Here is a 17,883-nt window from a genome sequence, read left to right as displayed (position 1 = left end):
GTTGTATAAGGCGAGGGATGGGCAACAGCGTCCCTCTTAAAACCTATCCAAAAACTAACTGCAGCAGCAACAAAACTGTGTCGTCCCGGCTTAATATGGGCCATCCCTTCCTGTCCCGTGGGTGTCGTAAGAAGCAACTAAGGGAAGAGAGATGGTTAGCAGTGTTCTTAAAACAGCACCAAAGCTTAATTGTGGTTGCTAACCAAGCAAGCAAGGGGGAAAGGGATTGTTAGTAATGGAGACTAAGAATCCCATTGCTAGCAATATAACCAACCAGGTCGACCTCCTCGCGGTTCCACCTAGAAACTATTATGGTTAATTCCTGATGGATTCATCATAATGGGCTAACGGGCCTGTTTTCATTCTCATCGATCACCCTTCACTGGCGCTCCGCCAGCGTATCCCGTTAGCGCAGGCGGGGTAACCATACCATTTTCACCCATCCAAAAAAAAAACCCATCTGCAAAGTGTGGCGACTACTGTCAAAACCCCCCTTATGGACGCCTATGTTCAGTAATGGATAGCTAACGGCTGATTTGGCGATTGTCCTCGATCGCTAAAGATTAGTGGGCTCATATGTAGTATGACTTTAAAAAAAAAAAGGATTGTAGTCAAAATAATATATTGGCAGTTATGCCTAAGCGTCGGCGATGGTGACTTCCACTTCCACGCCCGGCTCGATGTTGATCGAGGTGATCTGCTTCACGATCTCTGATGGAGAGTGCAGGTCGATCACCCGTTTGTGGATCCTCATCTGGAACCGGTCCCATGTCTTGGAACCTTCACCGCAGGGTGTCTTACGGGTAGTGATGCGCAGAACCTTGGTCGGCATGCGAACGGGTCCCTGGAATTTGGTGATATTTGTTTGCATTATTTAAAAATATATGAAATTATTGGCGTGTGTGTTCCAGCATAGAATCGGCCACCCCTTCCTTCCGAGTGGGTATCGTAAGAGAGGACGAGGGATGGTCTAAATGCAGATATGATGCACAGGACAGAAAAAAAGTTAGTCGCTTCTTACGACACCTACGAAAAAAGAAGATACACCACGCGAAGAGAATATGACACACGCGAAAGGAAGGGCTGTCCCATTGTATACAGGGACTACACATATGTAGCATTAAAAACTTAAAATAATTAAACTAAATTTCTAATGTAAGTAGTATATTCATTTATTTTAACATTTATTATATAAGTAGGTAGGTATTATATGTATTTATAGTGTATGTATTTATGTAATATTTTATTATATATTTTAATATTTTATTTAACTGTATATTTGTTTATGTATTAATAGTTGTAGCAAGTCAGCTGCCCGCTAACGAAATGCTTTCTTACTGTACTGGGTTGACTGGAAGAGATCTCTGTCAGAGATAAGTCCACCCTTGCTCACAACATTTATAAATAGATTATTTTATATGTAACTTACAAGTGCAATAAAGAATATATATATATATATATATATATATATATATATATATATATATATATATATATATATATATATATATATATATATATATATATATATATATATATATATATATATATATATATATATATATATATATATATATATATATATATATATATATATATATATATATATATATATATATATATATATATATATATATATATATATATATATATATATATATATATAAAACCACATTTTCTACTATGTATAAATGTGATCAATAGAGAGTGAGTAAAAATAAAAAATAAGTGTACCCCTCCTATGAGCAGAGTATGTTATGAACAAACCACACACTGCACTTTGAAGAGTTTACTGTAGCGCCATTCGGGTAGACACAGTGGCATGAGACATACTGCGACTTCAATTTGACGCACATTGTACAAAACAATTTACTGAACTAGGTGCTATCTTGCAGAAGTCCATATTTCTAAATATTTGATGAGTATTTTGTTTAATTCTGCTACCATTAGTATATGTGTCTGCCAATACTCGAAGATTGACCACCACTATTACTACCAGAAGTTCTAAAACCTTCCATATTAGTCATCAATCTCCGACTGCCATTTTGTTCTTGCATTTTTTTTTACAGGGGGCAAGCGAGCATGCGGCTCACTTGATGGTAAGTGACTACCGCCGCTTATAGTCACCCACAACACCAACGGCATTGCAAGTGTGATGCGGAACTGGGCTGACTGTACTTGTTGGAGTATTAAGTTTATTTCAATAAAGTTCCAAAAATATCAATATATTGTTCATAGATGGTAAATTTTTTTTATTGGATGTCTTATTTTTGGAAGGTGGCAACTCCTGTATTTTTTTTTATTAGTGTGCTGTCTTGTCTGTGGTTTTTTTAAGAAAAATATTAATGTAAAAGTGTTAAATGAAAAATAAATATTTCAAAATATTGTCTGCTGTTATTATAAAAACACCACTTCAAGCTTCAATAGAAATTTACATCAGCACACACGCACATAGGCCCAGATGAGAGGCTTAGCATGGAAAAGAGAATCCAATTTAAATAACATTACATTTACACAAATGGTAGCGGATAAAGTAGCAAAACAAAGTAATTCTAATCAACTAGTAAGTAATATGGACTTCTACAAAATAAGACAGTAGAGTAAAATAGGACACAAAATTATTCACATTGCTTAAGGAAAAAAGCATACCTTAACACGCAGCTTTTGTTTCTTGGCGCCGTTGATGAGGTCGGCGCACACCTTCTCCAGCGAGCGCACGTTGCGCGACGTGAGCGTGATGCGGATGCGGTGCACCGGGGAGATCTCCGCCTGCGGCTTCTCAATGTCCTTGCCCGACACCACAGCGGCTGCCTGCAAACGTACCATCATTGCACTATTTTAAATATACATTTCTTTATTTACACATACACTAAACAAACTTTTTACTTAAGTAATATCATTCATTAGATTAGATACACTCTCTTTTTAAGAAAAAAATATATAAATATACATGTTACATAAATACAAAATAACATAAAAGTTAATATTACACAATTATATAATAAAATCATTATTTTATTTTAAAATTACAGTACAATATATCGCAGTGTTTCCCAACCTTTTTTGTTCCATGCCCCACTTGAACTTTTCTAAAATTTTTATGCCCCCACACATAATTTTTCCCGACAAAGTTTACTTGACAACTCTAATCGCCCAGTTGATATTTTGGTAATGTTAAACGAAATTATACCTAATAAATATTTTCAATGTTTTTTTTTTATTTACTTGCTTGTTAAATTTGGCACTGATATCTACTACTAGCATTGCATTTAAATGGCCTGTAGCAAAAGGATTAAAATCACTTTGAATTGATTTTTTAATTGATAACCCCCTTAACTATCAACTTAGCCCCCTGTGGGGTGTGGTCTCCACATTGGGAAACACCGATATATCCCATTATTTTATTAATATCTAATATTTTTTTTCATTTGCTTGTTAGTTGCACAATATATTTAAATTTTGTTATTCTGTTTACCTTAGACTGGTACATAATGTCTTACTTATGGTGTGAAGTCTGTCTAGTGCACTGTCTAATAGGTGTAATAAAGTTTTATAATAAAATATTCTATATTACATCTGTACATTACAAAGGCTGTGGGAGGAGGGATTGTTAGTAATGGGATCTAACAACCCCAACATAGTCCCCTCTGGAAATTGGGGTAGTTAATTGTTGATTAAGTTATCATGGCAACAGAGACGAGTTGACCCGTCTTCCTATCTACCCTATCTAGACTATCAGTGTAGACATAAATCATGCACAGAGATGCACAACCATTGGTTGGACACATGGTTCCATGGTGTGAGGATGTCGATGAAATTTAAAATAAGTAGCGGATGAGAACTATTAAAAGTATGGATCAGTGGGCCTAGTACTAGCAATATAACCTGTCAGGTGGATCTCCTTGCAGTGCCATTCTCCAAACTCTTGTTTGATCCCTCATAAATTTACCATGATGAGCCAACTGACACTTTCATGATTTAATTTAAGATAAAAACCATCCTTAAAGGAACCCATTGATCAAAACTAAAATATATTTCAAAACTAAATATTTATGGCTTATGTCCAGCAGTGGACGAATAATGGCTGAAACGATGATGATTCCATTAATAGAATATGGCATATAAAACGATTATTAAGTACTACAATTACAAATACTTAAAAGGTCATCGCGTGCAAACGAAGTATTTTTGATGTAACGATTATTTATATTTAATGGTGTATAGTATAAAAATAGAAAAAAATAGATGTATTTTAACTAAAATGTATTCCTATCTCCTAAAAAACAAGTGCTAAATGCAAAATGTGAATTTGGCGCTTAGCACGTGTACAAACATAACCTATTTCGTGGTCACCATTTATTAATAAATTTAAGCTGTAATTGTAGTAATAAGATTGAATAAATAGAAATGAAGATTTTAGAACAATTACTCACCATTTTGTTGCGATTTCCCGGTCGAGATAAACAACTTTTCTATAAAAATTGCTCAGCGCTGAACCGGAGAACAGCTTCGCAGATTTCACGTCATAGAAAGAGAATAAAAAAGTTAGAGTAATCTTTGAAATTTATCATTGACATATTATGACGCACATGACATTAATGTAACTGTCAGTCAAGTTTACCTTTATCGTTTGTCTATGACAGAAGTTTTATTTACAAAAATTTTTCTAAGAACTCTAAATAATTTTCTGATCAAGAACTTAAGCGTAGATAACAATTTTTATATCAGCACCTGGTATTATGTTTCATATATATATATATATATATATATATATATTTAGTATTATGGTATGGTATTATGTTTCATATATATATATTTATAGATATTTTTAGTGCAGCGATACGAGCGATTTTTTCTCTGATATATATATCTTTTTTCAATTAAGTGTTTCCTCTTGTCGGTGCAACTACTCCATGCATTTTCCTCTAAGGAGCTCTATCCTAGGCCATATTTTTAATCTCTCTATACGACAAGATCTAATGTTTCGTTTATCTATGCCATGTAGTTGTTCTTTAGTCTTCTCTTGCCCACAATTTTTCCTTGTACTATGCCCTTTAAAAATCATATATTTTGCCTTTTTTCTTCTCTATTATTTTTATTAATGTTCTTTTCTCATTCGTCTTTTTTAATACTTCCTCATTTGTTACTTTATATTAACTTACTTATTAATATAATAAAATTCTAATTAAATGATGTCTGTAGTAACGATGTATTGAATATTAGTATCTTAGTCTTCATTATCTTCAATGTCTTAGGCTATCCTGGGGGAAAAATCTATATTCGTATCCGTCATTTTTCGGCGGATCATAAACGGATCTTTTGCTTTATTAAAAGTTAACATTACATACATGAAAAAAGTAATTACGTGTATAAAACTCTAGTTATATTTTTTTTTTTCTTCTTTTTAATTTCTTCTTCATTAACCTAGAGTAACCCATCGTTGAGCATCTACCTTTCCAATTATTTCTACGCAGTACGGTCTATGGCCCGTCGATGCCATAGGTAAACTGCAGTTGTGACAATACCATTAGACTATCTGGTTGGTGATTTGCCTACACTTCTTTTGACCTCGCAAGGCTTCCACTCCGGGACGCACTTACTCCATATACTGTCACATCAGAGACACATATATATTGTATTGTATAGCACTGTAGTTTTACCAGGGAGAAACATTGTACAAAAGTCATTTGCTTTGGTACCTATGTCCCATTCGTATTTCCACCATGAAGCAGTTGTGTTTATATGGCTGTGTTTTGGCTTGAAAGGTGGGATATGAAAGTGAATTTACAGGTTACAAAGGAATAACACCTAAGTTCTCAGGAATGGCAACGCATGGGGGTATCATGGTCGAAGCAATATACTCTGTTATATCCATAGTACTGCTCATGTCTATAGGTGACGTTTACCATTTTCCATCAGGTGGGCCGTCAGCTTGTTTGACATTCTAAGTTGCATAAAAAAAAATCGGATCCGTAAAAAAACTCTGATACTAACTGAATTTAAAAAGTAGAAATTTGTATCTATATTCGCGGATATAGGCATGTCCATATCCGCGAAGCGAAAAACCATATTCAATGATTCGGCATATCACTAGTTTCCATAAGATAATTAAGAAAATTTTATATGAGAGGTTTAATAAAGACAATTGAAGTCAAAATAATATTCTTAGAAATTTTTCTGTATGTATGCTTGTTCCAACATCACAGAAAAACTATAGCGTCAAATTGGATGCTGTTATGTTTTTGAAAGTCTAACTTAAAATCTGGTATATGTTTTATCTTGATGCCCAATCTAGAAGTGATCTCTTTCATTGGTTTTTATACTTCTAAAATTTACGTGTACAAAGGAACGGGTTATAAGCTACTTATTAAATAAAAATGATGCGTAATGAATACTACATTTTTAATATCATTATTACATAGATACAATGCTTTAATACACTTCAAAATATTAAAATAAAAATAATTATATTTCATAAAATTTAAATGAACTAATACACTTATTAAATACTTGAAATAAAAATCTATGTGACCAATAACTTACACATTATTCAACATTAAATTTTTGACTTGCTTATCGAATTTTCTGTAACAAAAATTATATTAAAATAATTAACTATAGCGACACAAAAAAATAATACATTCCACCGAAAGTCCATCCCGAATTTTGTACCTAAATGATAATTTATGTAAATTATGGAGTAAACGTTTTTTTGAGATTTTTATTTTAAGAGAACCTAGCATAGCGTCTTTCAAGCTTTCTAGGTTGTTGACAAAATGGGGCTTAATTTTTTTTTTCAGAGTGGCATTATAAACATAATGTCTCTAGTACTGCAGGCGTCCATAGATTATAAAAACTGCAATTACAGTTGCTTGTTTATTACTTCAATTAAAGAAATCTATAGAAAAACAAAATCGTAATCGATTGATTATTTTTTGGCAATATTATATATTACTTACTGCGACGTAATTTGATCTCCAGGCAAATGAAAAGGGTTACAAATAGCATCGGCATACAAAGCGTGCAGTCTGCGCAACGCAGTCCGTACTTCAGCATCCCTAATATTGCTGCCACTGGGCGATGTTGAGCTCGTAACCAAAACTAGTTTGATTCTAGTATTTGTTACATATCCATAACTGAGAACAATAACACAATTTTGTATTTAAATATATTACATTCGTTATATAAATGTCAACATTATTAGAATATTTTATAACTAATTGTCACTTGTAACTGTATACGCGTGATTCTACTTACATTTTATGTGTATCCGTGGAATAGAGTAATCCCAAATATAAATCACGCATGTCAGTACGAGTAGTATTTGAATTTGAACCAGATGTATTATTATTAGTAGTGGTGAGTCTTTCTTCTAATGCATCTAATGCTGTATGAACAAGCCATTGTCGGGATAATTCGTTATCTGTGCTGGTATCATTACCTATTCCACCAATATATAAAGGAGAATTCTGGAATACATTATGAAAATTTAAAAAAATACAATAAACAATTTACTTCCGGCATTAGCCATATTATAAGATAAATAATTATAATATTATAAGAATGAATGCTACCTCAAGTTTGCATTACTCAATAAAACTAAAATATATTTTGATTATACATTTAGGAGGGCAAGTGTAATAATATATATTCTTGTAATTGCCACCCTAAATGTCTATGGATTACTAAACGTCAGTCTTTTGACAAACTGCGGAATGACGTAAAAAACTCGAAGAGTTTTGAAAATATTTGACAAAGTGGTGGTGATGATGTGTAATTTTAAGAATTACTCAAACCAGCAAGTACATACGTGGTTATCTGTACACTATATACAATAAACATCAAATAATAGATGTGTGATTAAAGAAAAGTTAAGAAAAATAGCAAGAAACTTACATCTTTCCCAATAACAGCGACGCAAACGGCCATTGTTGTGTACACAGAATCGACGAAAATGTCTTGATGACGTCCTGATGCCAACATTATAACAGAATTTCTTTTTATTTTTTGGCGGTAGATTTAAAATTGGACAACAAATGTATTAATGAATGTCAAAAAAATGTCTAAAAATTATCGTGTTAATACACGATAATTTTTAAAAATATGATGTAAGCGAAACAAGAAACTGGAAATTCGTTGATAATAAAATGTTATCAAACCTCTTGCATTATTTTTCGACAATGGCTTTGAACAACCAATACATATTGTATGAGACCAATGAAAATGGTGAACGAGTGTTTATAAGGTCCATAGAGGCAGAGAAACATGTTTATTTACGTTTTGTAAATAAAACAACTAGGCCCGTCGACGTTTGGTGGAGGGACTACAATGGCGCAAGGAGGCTATACGTCAGGATGAAACCTCGTTCTTATTGCAATGTAGATTCTTATTTAACTCATCCGTGGGAGTTTACCGACCTTAATACAAAAGAGAGGTATGTTATTAACAACAAAGAAATATTCAGAGCCCCCGAGTGTATAGGTGACCTGAGGCAGCGAACTTCTTGGTTCATTTCGGTTCCTGTGAGGACATTAAGACAGAGTGCCCTGTTGGCGGTCGCATCGTCTATGACTAATCCTAGTTATGTTGATGTTTTGGGGCTGCCAAAGTCACTAGCTGAAGATTTGAAGAAGTATGTGGAAGTGCTCAATAATCCTATACCACCTCGAGTACAGCAGCCTGCTGCTGCCCCTAATTGACTGAAAGAACCATAATATCTGCTCTGTACTGTAACTAAGTTTTTATTGTTGATTTAAGTTTGTCTATGATTATGTACAATTTATGTTGTTTATTGAACATATACTTAATATCAAATATTTATATATAATACTTTAAGTATAAAAAGAAAAAAAAAATACTGATTGTGTTCCTAGTATTTTTTTTTTTTTAATAATCTATACACTATCTTCTATCTTATACTAAAGAAAGGTGCTGTAAATCTATGACTAAGTTCAATTATTAAATTAATTATGTTAGTAATAATAAAAGATTAAAGTGGACTGAATCTTACTTTGCCACTGGAAGTATTATCAAAATTCTGGACTCATTGTATCAAATACTCTAGTATATGTATCATAATGGATGTTCAAACAGGGAAATCTTAATCTTGATAATAATTTGTTGATTCTATTATTTATTAGTAATATTATTTATTATTTTCTGTTCTTTTTTTCTTTATCTACAACAAATTTCTGTATCTTTCAAATTATTTGCAATATGTCCCTATTAATATTTTGTTATTACTAGTTAGTCTAGTATAAAAATGTTCATATACATTTTACACTAATATATTATAACTGAAATTGTAAAAAAAATAATTCTCTAGAATTTATACTATACTTAATTAAATTGAATGTACCTAAGATTAATTAGAAATTAATCATTTGACAACTCTGGCTACTCTGTGTACGAATAGAGTGCTATCTGTGATTTAAATAGCATTTGTTTTTGTAAAAAAAAAAACTTTTTTAGGATAAGAAAAAAAAATGTTTAAGTGTAAAAAAGCTAATAAAAGTAACAGAATCTCTTATGTTTTTTTTTTTTAAATGTACTCATATATTGATGTTTTTGCCATATAAAGTATGCAGCTACTGTTTATTTGTATAGGGGACTATTATCAGTGTTTAGGTGAGCCGTCTTATACCTTATTTGCTATATTTATTTGCTATTTGAAGCTGTATTAAAACTTTGATAATCTCTCATAAGTATACTCACTTCATCATTATCATCATTCCATTTTCAAATTACTTCAAAAAGGAGGTTTAAAACAGTGTTTGTTTTCTTTATGTTTGTTACCTCATAACTCCGTCAGTTGTAAGCCAATTTGGAAAATTATTTTTTTTATCTAAAAGGATATAATAATAATAAGGTTTCATAGAAATTTTATCAAAATCGGTTCAGTAGTTAAGTTTCTAAATCAAATGGTTTTGTCACAATTATAGAGGGTTTTTTGTTTTTTTTTTTATGCAACTTAGAATGGCAAATAAGCTGATGGCCCACCTGATGAAAAGTGCTAACCGTTACCTATAGACATGAGCAGTAGCATGGACATAACAAACTGTTTCGCCCATGATGCCCCCCATGTGTTGCTATTCCCGAGGACTCGGATGTTATTCCTCTGTACCCTGTAAATTCACGCCATATCCCACCCTTCAAACCGAAATAAAGCAATGCAAACACAACTGCTTCACGGTAGAAACACGAATGGAACAGAGGTAAAAGCTAATACTTAGTATCTAATCTATCGACACCCGAGCGAAGCCGGGATAACTAGTTAGCTATAAATATTGCAATAATTGACTATTTATGTAGCGTTGGCGTTGACCTAATTTAGTATTCAACTGATAATGCAGCTGTTTCTCATACTGGAAGTATGATTGCGACATCTGAAATTATCATTAAAGTTACGTCACACATACATACATATTATATTTTTTTTTATACAACTTAGAATGGAAAACAAGCTGACGGCCCACCTGATGGAAAGTGGTAACCGTCGCCTATAGACATGAGCAGTACCATGGACATAACCGAGTACATATTAATTTATACATACATATTAATTTATACATACATATACATATTAATACACATACGTGGTCGATGATCCCAGGCTTACAATCGATTTAAAATCCCTAAGTCTTAGGAGAGATTTTGTCTCACTCAGCGTGTACTACCGTTTGTACAACGGATTCTGCTCAGAGGAATTGTTCAATATGATGCCCACGGCCATTGTCTACCAACGTACGACTCGCCATCGACAGGGAGTTCACCCTCATACTCTACAGCCTATGGGGGGAAAGGGATTGTTAGTAACGGAGACTGAGAATCCCATTGCTAGCAATATACTCAACCAGTTCGACCTCCTCGCGGTTCTCCCTGGAAACTATCATGGTTAATTCCTGATGAATTCATCATGATGGGCTAACTGATCTGTTTTCGTTCTCATCTATCACCCTTCACTGGTGCTCCGTCAGCGTATTCCGTTAGCGCAAGCGGGGTTACCATACCATTTATATCCATCAAAAAAAAACCCTACAGCCTAAATGGTCGCGTACAACGCGGTTTCAGAGATGTTTCTCCCACGAATACTCAGGTTATGGAAAGAGCTCCTTGTCGAGGTTTTTCCAAAAGACTACAGCGTGGGGTTCTTAAAAAAGGAGTAAAGAGATTTCTTCAGGGTCGGCAACGCGCGCGTAATACCTCTGGTATTGCAGGCGTTCATAGGCTACGGTAACCGCTTACCTTTAGGTGGGCCGTATGCTTGTTTGCCACCTCAGTGGTATAAAGAAATACATACATATATTAATATATATAGAACATAATTTTTTTGATTACAGTAAAAAAATTTAAAAAAATAAAAACAAATACATTATTTATATAAATTTTAATTAAAATATAAATTTTAAATTGAAAGGGACGCCATTCTAAATCTTATCTTCTTATTTTTACCAACTTCAAAAATTTATGCTGTGTTTATAATATGGTATTTTGGTTCAAGGCGTATATTTTTTCTGTATATGTTTTCCTAAATCAGACTGCATGATTCTTTTGTCTATTTTCAATCGACTTCAGAAAGATGGAGCTTCTCAATTCGGTTATATATTTTTTTATGTTTGTTACCACATAACTCCGTCAGTTGTAAACAGATTTTGGAAAATTATTTATCAGACAGAAGCGTCGTTTACGATTGTGACCTGGATTATGTCTACAATTAAACAAAACCGGTTCAACGATTTAAGGTAATGTAAGCATACAATAGTTTCTTACCTATGTGAAGCCGACATAGAAAATATTTAAATAGATCGCCTCTATTTCCAGAGACAATTTGTTTTCTGCGACGCATTGGGTAGTTCAAAAAGAAAATTATTTCATTTGCACGTGTATTTTTTTTTTAATGGATGATAATGGAATAGTAACCCCGCCCGCGTTATCGGTATACACCGGCGGGGCACCAGTGAAGGATGATAGGTGAGAATGAAGTAGGTCAGTTAGCCCATCGTGACGAATTCAACAAGAATTGTTCACGATGGTTTCCAGGGGGAACCACGTGGAGGTCGACTTAATAAGGTACATTGCTAGCAATGGAGCTGTCAAACAATCCTTTTCTTCCTCTGCACGTGTATTCATTATCATTATACAAACCCACCAAACTGTTTATCTCCATCCAAAGGTTGCCTGCAAGAGATCGCTCTTAGCGATAAGGTCGCCCATTGTTTTCTCACTGTGATTATTTCTTGTAATTGTTTATATTTACAATAAGTTTACTATTGTAATCTTTTGGAGGAAACAATAAAGAGTATCTATCTATCTATCTAACCGCTTATGAACATAAGCTTTCCCCTTTAGGGGGGTTTTTCCAATGGTTGTCACGTTTGGTGTGCGAGTTAGCAACCATAATTAGGATTTAGTGATGTTTATCGTTCCAAATTTCATTAAAAGTAGTGTTTGCTTGAAAGAGAAACAAATATTTATCCATCATTACAAACTTTCGCATTTATAATTCAATTAACGTCGTGTCCATATTTAACTTACTAACCTACTAGACCCCAATCCCTTATGGTGTGGGGGAAAGAGATTGTTAGTAATGTAGACTGAGAATCCCATTGTTAGCAATATACCCAATCAGGTCGACCTCCTCGCGGTTCCTCCTGGAAACTATCATGGTTAATTCCTGATGAATTCATCATGATAGGCTAACTGGCCTGTTTCATTCTCATCGATCACCCTTCACTGGTGCCCCGCCAGCGTATCCTATTAGCGCAGGCGGGGTTACCATACCATTTTCACCAATCATAAAAAATCCCTTGTGGTGTAGTTGCCCGTATGTAAAAGCTCCAACAGAAGTTGATAGTAAAGGGAATTAGTAGCCACATTGCTAGCAATACACCCTGTCAGGTCGACTACCACGTGGTCCCCCCTGGGAACTGTCGTGCTAAATGCCAGTTTTACTTCTATAAAGACTAGCACATTTTTTTAAGGAGGTACTAGGCTAACAGAACACATTAAGAGTATAACTGTATGTATGAACTGTAGTGCTGAATGCCAGTTTTACTTCTATAAAGACTAGCACATTTTTTTAAGGAGGTACTAGGCTAACAGAACACATTAAGAGTATAAGGAACTTGCAAATATCATTTCATTTATGAATGAATGAATGAATGAGTATACTTTACTTGCATTATACAATATAGGAAATAAGCAAGGCAATTTACAAACACAACGTTACAATTGTACAAGTACAGTAAGGCGGTCTTATTGCTGAGAGTAATCTCTTCAAATGGACTAATTGTTGTACAAGTAGGTATAATTAAAAAAACATCTTTTGCAAATTAAAAAAAAAAATATATATATATAAATTTGTCAACGATTCAAATTATTAAATACCAGGCCAACATACCTCATTAGGAGTTTAACGACGTATTTCAATATCACTTTATTAATTTATTTCACCATGTTTCTAATTGGTAGATACTAGGCCAACAGAAGTCATTAGTACCTACTAGTATTTTGGCTTCGGGCTGTTGGACGCTATTATGGATCGTCATATCAGCTCTAACTGTCCACTGCTGAACATAAGTCTCTCCTTTGGGGTTTTTGCCACGCTTGGCAGGTGGATTGGCAAACGCAGTTAGGCTTTAGAGATGTTTTAAGAGGGACGCTGCTGCCCATCCCTCGCCCTTTCTTAGTCGGCTCTTGCGACATCCACGGGATAGTATAGGGTGGCCTATTCTATGTTTTTTTTATACCATTGAGGCCCACCTGATAGTAAGTGGTTACTGTAGCCTATATACATGAGCAGTACCATGGATATAACAGAGTATACTGTTTCGTCCATAATACCCCCCATGCGTTGCCATTCCTGAGGATTTAGGTGTTATTCTTCTGTACCCTGTAAATTCACGCCAGTATTTACGATGGACTAACTGACCTGCCTTTTTATCCTCACCTGTCAAACTGTTAGCTCAGGCAAGGTTATATATATATCCCGATCCCGCGGATAAAGTCACGGTTAAAAGCTAGTAATAATATAATTAGGTAGTAAAAAACCAAAGTTGAGTATAAAAAAATAATTTATTGTAAAAATTAAAAAAAAAAAAAACAAAATTAAGTATTTGAATCACATAATATTGGTTATGGCAAGTCATTGGGCTTCTGATTTCTGTTTGTGTATATGCGCCACTATAGCTAGCGCCCCGCCCGGGATGAACCGGACGAAATTGTCCCCCGTGAGAGGTCCCAACGCGTATATACCTTTTGGTGCGTATAACAGTTCGTGTGTGCTTTTGTCTATGGCCACTGGGTTTGTTCTACCGTCGACCGGCTTCTTTGGATCCACTCCGAACCCTATACCGTTTGAATAAGGATTATTATCGCATTGACAAGTGAATTTAGCTTCTAGAAAATTCTTATAACTACCCTCGTATTCGCATTCCTCATTCATGTTAGATTTACTATCGCATGTGCATTTCTCGGTACGTTTGTTGCAATCTGGCATCATGCATTTTGTATCGGTGTTGCCATTTATTTCTGTGTAGCTAAATCTAGATTTACAAATTTGAATGCTTTGGCCTAGAACGGATTTTAGGTAGTACCAGTGATTCTTGAGAAAGCTTTGCCTTCTGTCATCTTTTTTTCTTATCTCGTCCCTTTTCTCTGTGCATTTGATGCAGTCTTCGATGCAGTCCAGTGTGAAGTTTGTTTGCAAGAAGAACAGGTCTGGTTTTGAGCCGATTAACACTACAATGAGGGATACGGTGACTTCCTGGACTTCGTTTGTGACTAGGTTGAGAAGTTTGACTCGCTTCGGCCTGGTGCACTCAGCGTCTGGGTCTGATTCTGGCGAGTCTGTCGACTCGGGGGTAACGTCGACGATGACATGCTCGGGGTACGATGTGTAGTTGGGGTAATTGCCTGACGTCCCGTCACACATCATCTTGTATACCTGTAAATAATAAAATAATGCAGGAAAAGCTTAAGACGTGAAAGATTTACATATAGAGTAAATTAACTTACTAACTCGTTCGCCCGTCATACTCGTGAACGAGTGCTTCCAGTAGGAGCTGGTCTGTCTAAGAATACTGTGATTGATTGTATTTTTTTTCTTTTTATCAATATAAAGATAGTCATTTTATGTATTAAAAAAAATTTGTAACAATTTCAAAAAGCAACAGTTTCGCCCTTTCTTTTCAGCTGAAAGTGCATTCCGAACTGAATGGTACATTCATAAAAAATGACTATATAAAAATGTTTATAATTAAATACTTGAAAAAAAAATTTTATAGTACCAATAATCACATTAATGGCCTGGTCCTCAAGCTAAAATTCCCTGTGTTATGAGGGACCAGGCTACAAACATCTAGGGGCACCACCCACTTCACCCGGAAACAACCAGAGGGAGACTTTGTCCCATTCGTGTTTCAATCGTGAAGCAGTTGTGTTCGCATGGCTGTGTTTCGGTTTGAAGGGTGGGATATGGCAGTGAATTTACTGGGTACAGAGGAATAACATCTGAGTTCTCAGGAATAGCAACGCATGGGGGTATCATGGTTCACGGTTGAAACACGACACCCACGGGGGACAGAAAATGGCCCATTCTATGCAGGGACCACTTAAAAAAGTAATTTACCTGGCAATAATCAGGGTAAGTTTGCGGGGACAGTCTCGCCAGCGCCTCTGCCGGGGTCCGGTGCAGATGCAGGGCGTGAAGATTCGCTCGCAGCGTGAGCCACACAGCATCAGCCGCGCTCACTCCGGACCCAACGATCAACACTGGCGGCGTGGTCGTGTCTGGAAATCAATAAATTATATACGTGAACATCGTCATACTCGTGAACGGATACTGTTAAAAACGGGTCTGCTCATTTTTACTATTATTTATAAAAAAATATATAAATAACTGATTTAATTTATTTGTTGATTCGTTATCATTCTATTTAATCAAAATTATAAAACAATTTAACTATTTGTTTTAAAGTAAGTACTGAATATTTTGCGTTTTTTTTAGCAGATAATAACCATCTGGACTCAGCTGTAGTTTCATAAACAAGTGGCGTTTCATGAATGATAAATACGGCAATAGTTGAAAATATCAAATGTGTAAAATTGAGTACCTTAATTTTAAAAATGGGTCAATAGTATTCGTACACATCGAATGTGTAAAACTGAATAAGTTGATTTTATAAAAAGAATGACCAGTAAACCTACGTATCGAATATGTAAAACTGAGTAATTAGGTTTTAGAAATAGAATGACAATGGTACAACAGTTGTACACATCAAATGTGTAAATTTGAAGTAGTTTAGTTTTAGAAATATAGTGACTATGGTTCAGTAGTCGTACACATCGACTGTGTAAAATTTGGTAAGTATTTGTAAACATCAAATTTATGAAATCAAGTAATTTAGTTTTAAAAACAGAATGACAACGTAGTCTGTATACATAAGATTTGTAAAATTAAATAGTTTTATATTAGAACACGAGTGACAATGTTGCAGTAGTCGTATATTACAAATGTGTAAAATTAAAAAAGCGTTATAAAAAGTGTTTAGAAAACTGTTTATTGAGCACGTACGTAATAATATTTAGTGTAATATATTTGATATAAATGTAAGCTGTGACATATTGTACAAATTGAATTTAAATTTTATTTAAATAATTTTATTTCTGTAACGCTGTAATTGTAGAAAGGGTAGAATTTTATAAATGTTTTAAGAGTTTCTTGTACATGAGAATTTATTTTCTAAAGTTCTTATATGTTTATGAGGTATGTAGTGTGACCGACCTGCGGCGGGGCGGCGGCGGCGGCGGCGGCGGCGGCGGCGGCGGCGCAGCGCGCGCTGCAGCGCGGCGGGCGCGTGCAGCGCGTGGCGCGCCACGTGCGGCAGCGAGCCCGCGCGGCCCGCGCCGCTCGCCAGCACCACGCGCGCGCAGCACAGCCGCAACGCGCGCCCCGACCCCGCCTCGTACCTGTGCACGCGCACGCCCCACCACACACTACACTACTCACAGTACCAAACTAATTCAGTTGCCCGATAATAAGAGTTAACGAATTTTTTATACCACTGAGGTGGCAAGCAAGCATACGGTCCACCTGATGGCAAGCGGTTACCGTAGCCTATGAACGCCTGCAATACCAGTAGTATTACGCGCGCGTTGCCGACTCCGAAAAACTTGAGTAAACTATTTCCTGCTCGGTGTGAATAAATAAATACTTTTAGAAACTTTAAAATTTGGGATGTGAAATATTGGATTTGTAAAAAATATTTTCATCTAATGTTCGAACAATAAATGATTTGATTTGATCTAAAACTAAGCAAACTTACCCCGACACGCAGAAGTTGGCGGCGAGTGGACAGGCGGACGAGCAGGGCGTGCCAGTCCGCGGCCATGCTCGTACGCTCGTCACCACAACGCCGCTACGAAAGTACCGCTGGAAGAGACAATATTAATGGTATGGTGAGTTCTCGATGTGAATTTGTTTGGGATCTACCACGCTTTATTTCAAAAATTACAATTCTAACATTTTGAAGACAACACAAAAAAAAAATATCAAGATACTAACCGTGAGATTGCAGGCGTGCACGTACCGCGTGCAATAATCAGCGACGGCACGAGCGGGCACCCGGGCGGTAGCGTCGCCGCCAGCAGAGGGCGTGGCGCGGTGCGGCGGTAGGCAGAGCCAGGCGGCTGGCGACAGCGTGCGTACTCGCGCCGGGAACGATTGCCACGCGCCGCCCGGCGGCCCACGACCCAGCACTATATGATCTATCTGGATCGATATCATATTTATTACATGCTGCACATTTTTTTTTTATAATATGTAAGTAGAAGACAAGAGTTCCAGAGAGAGAGAGTCAATAGTACAGTAATCTTACACATCGA

At 35.6% G+C, this 17,883-nt stretch overlaps 4 protein-coding genes across 4 annotated transcripts in view; 1 reads left to right on the top strand and 3 right to left on the bottom strand.

The window, feature by feature from the left end:
- Nucleotides 1–605: 605 nt before the first annotated feature.
- Nucleotides 606–4,592, bottom strand: LOC113511070 (40S ribosomal protein S20). Its single transcript, XM_026894651.3, has 3 exons — nt 4,434–4,592; nt 2,650–2,811; nt 606–844 (listed from the first exon to the last, which is right to left on the bottom strand). The coding sequence occupies exons 1-3, from the start codon at nt 4,434–4,436 to the stop codon at nt 638–640; spliced, it is 372 nt and encodes a 123-aa protein (XP_026750452.1). The 5' UTR covers nt 4,437–4,592; the 3' UTR covers nt 606–637.
- Nucleotides 4,593–6,385: 1,793 nt separating this feature from the next.
- On the bottom strand, nt 6,386–8,018 carry LOC113511078 (trafficking protein particle complex subunit 2-like protein). Its single transcript, XM_026894663.3, has 4 exons — nt 7,897–8,018; nt 7,258–7,469; nt 6,960–7,136; nt 6,386–6,585 (listed from the first exon to the last, which is right to left on the bottom strand). The coding sequence occupies exons 1-4, from the start codon at nt 7,981–7,983 to the stop codon at nt 6,540–6,542; spliced, it is 522 nt and encodes a 173-aa protein (XP_026750464.3). The 5' UTR covers nt 7,984–8,018; the 3' UTR covers nt 6,386–6,539.
- LOC113511076 (protein Vhl) lies at nt 7,685–9,596 on the top strand. The gene has a single exon (XM_026894662.3). The coding sequence runs from the start codon at nt 8,148–8,150 to the stop codon at nt 8,697–8,699; it is 552 nt and encodes a 183-aa protein (XP_026750463.1). The 5' UTR covers nt 7,685–8,147; the 3' UTR covers nt 8,700–9,596.
- Nucleotides 9,597–14,054: 4,458 nt separating this feature from the next.
- The window catches only part of LOC113511064 (oxidative stress-induced growth inhibitor 1-like), a 31,059-nt gene continuing 27,230 nt past the window's right edge, over nt 14,055–17,883 (bottom strand). Inside the window, exons 6-10 of the mRNA XM_052903152.1 lie at nt 17,564–17,770; nt 17,325–17,431; nt 16,784–16,968; nt 15,629–15,789; nt 14,055–14,944 (exon numbers count right to left, since the gene is read on the bottom strand). Coding sequence (XP_052759112.1) covers nt 14,144–14,944; nt 15,629–15,789; nt 16,784–16,968; nt 17,325–17,431; nt 17,564–17,770 — 1,461 coding nt within the window. The 3' untranslated portion in view covers nt 14,055–14,143. The remainder of the gene's footprint in view (nt 14,945–15,628; nt 15,790–16,783; nt 16,969–17,324; nt 17,432–17,563; nt 17,771–17,883) is intronic.

This window comes from Galleria mellonella, unplaced genomic scaffold (genome assembly GCF_026898425.1).
Source record: "Galleria mellonella isolate WM207_F2 unplaced genomic scaffold, CSIRO_AGI_GalMel_v1 utg1053, whole genome shotgun sequence".
Lineage (NCBI taxonomy): Eukaryota > Metazoa > Arthropoda > Insecta > Lepidoptera > Pyralidae > Galleria > Galleria mellonella.
This window is presented reverse-complemented; position numbering and strand designations above follow the sequence as displayed.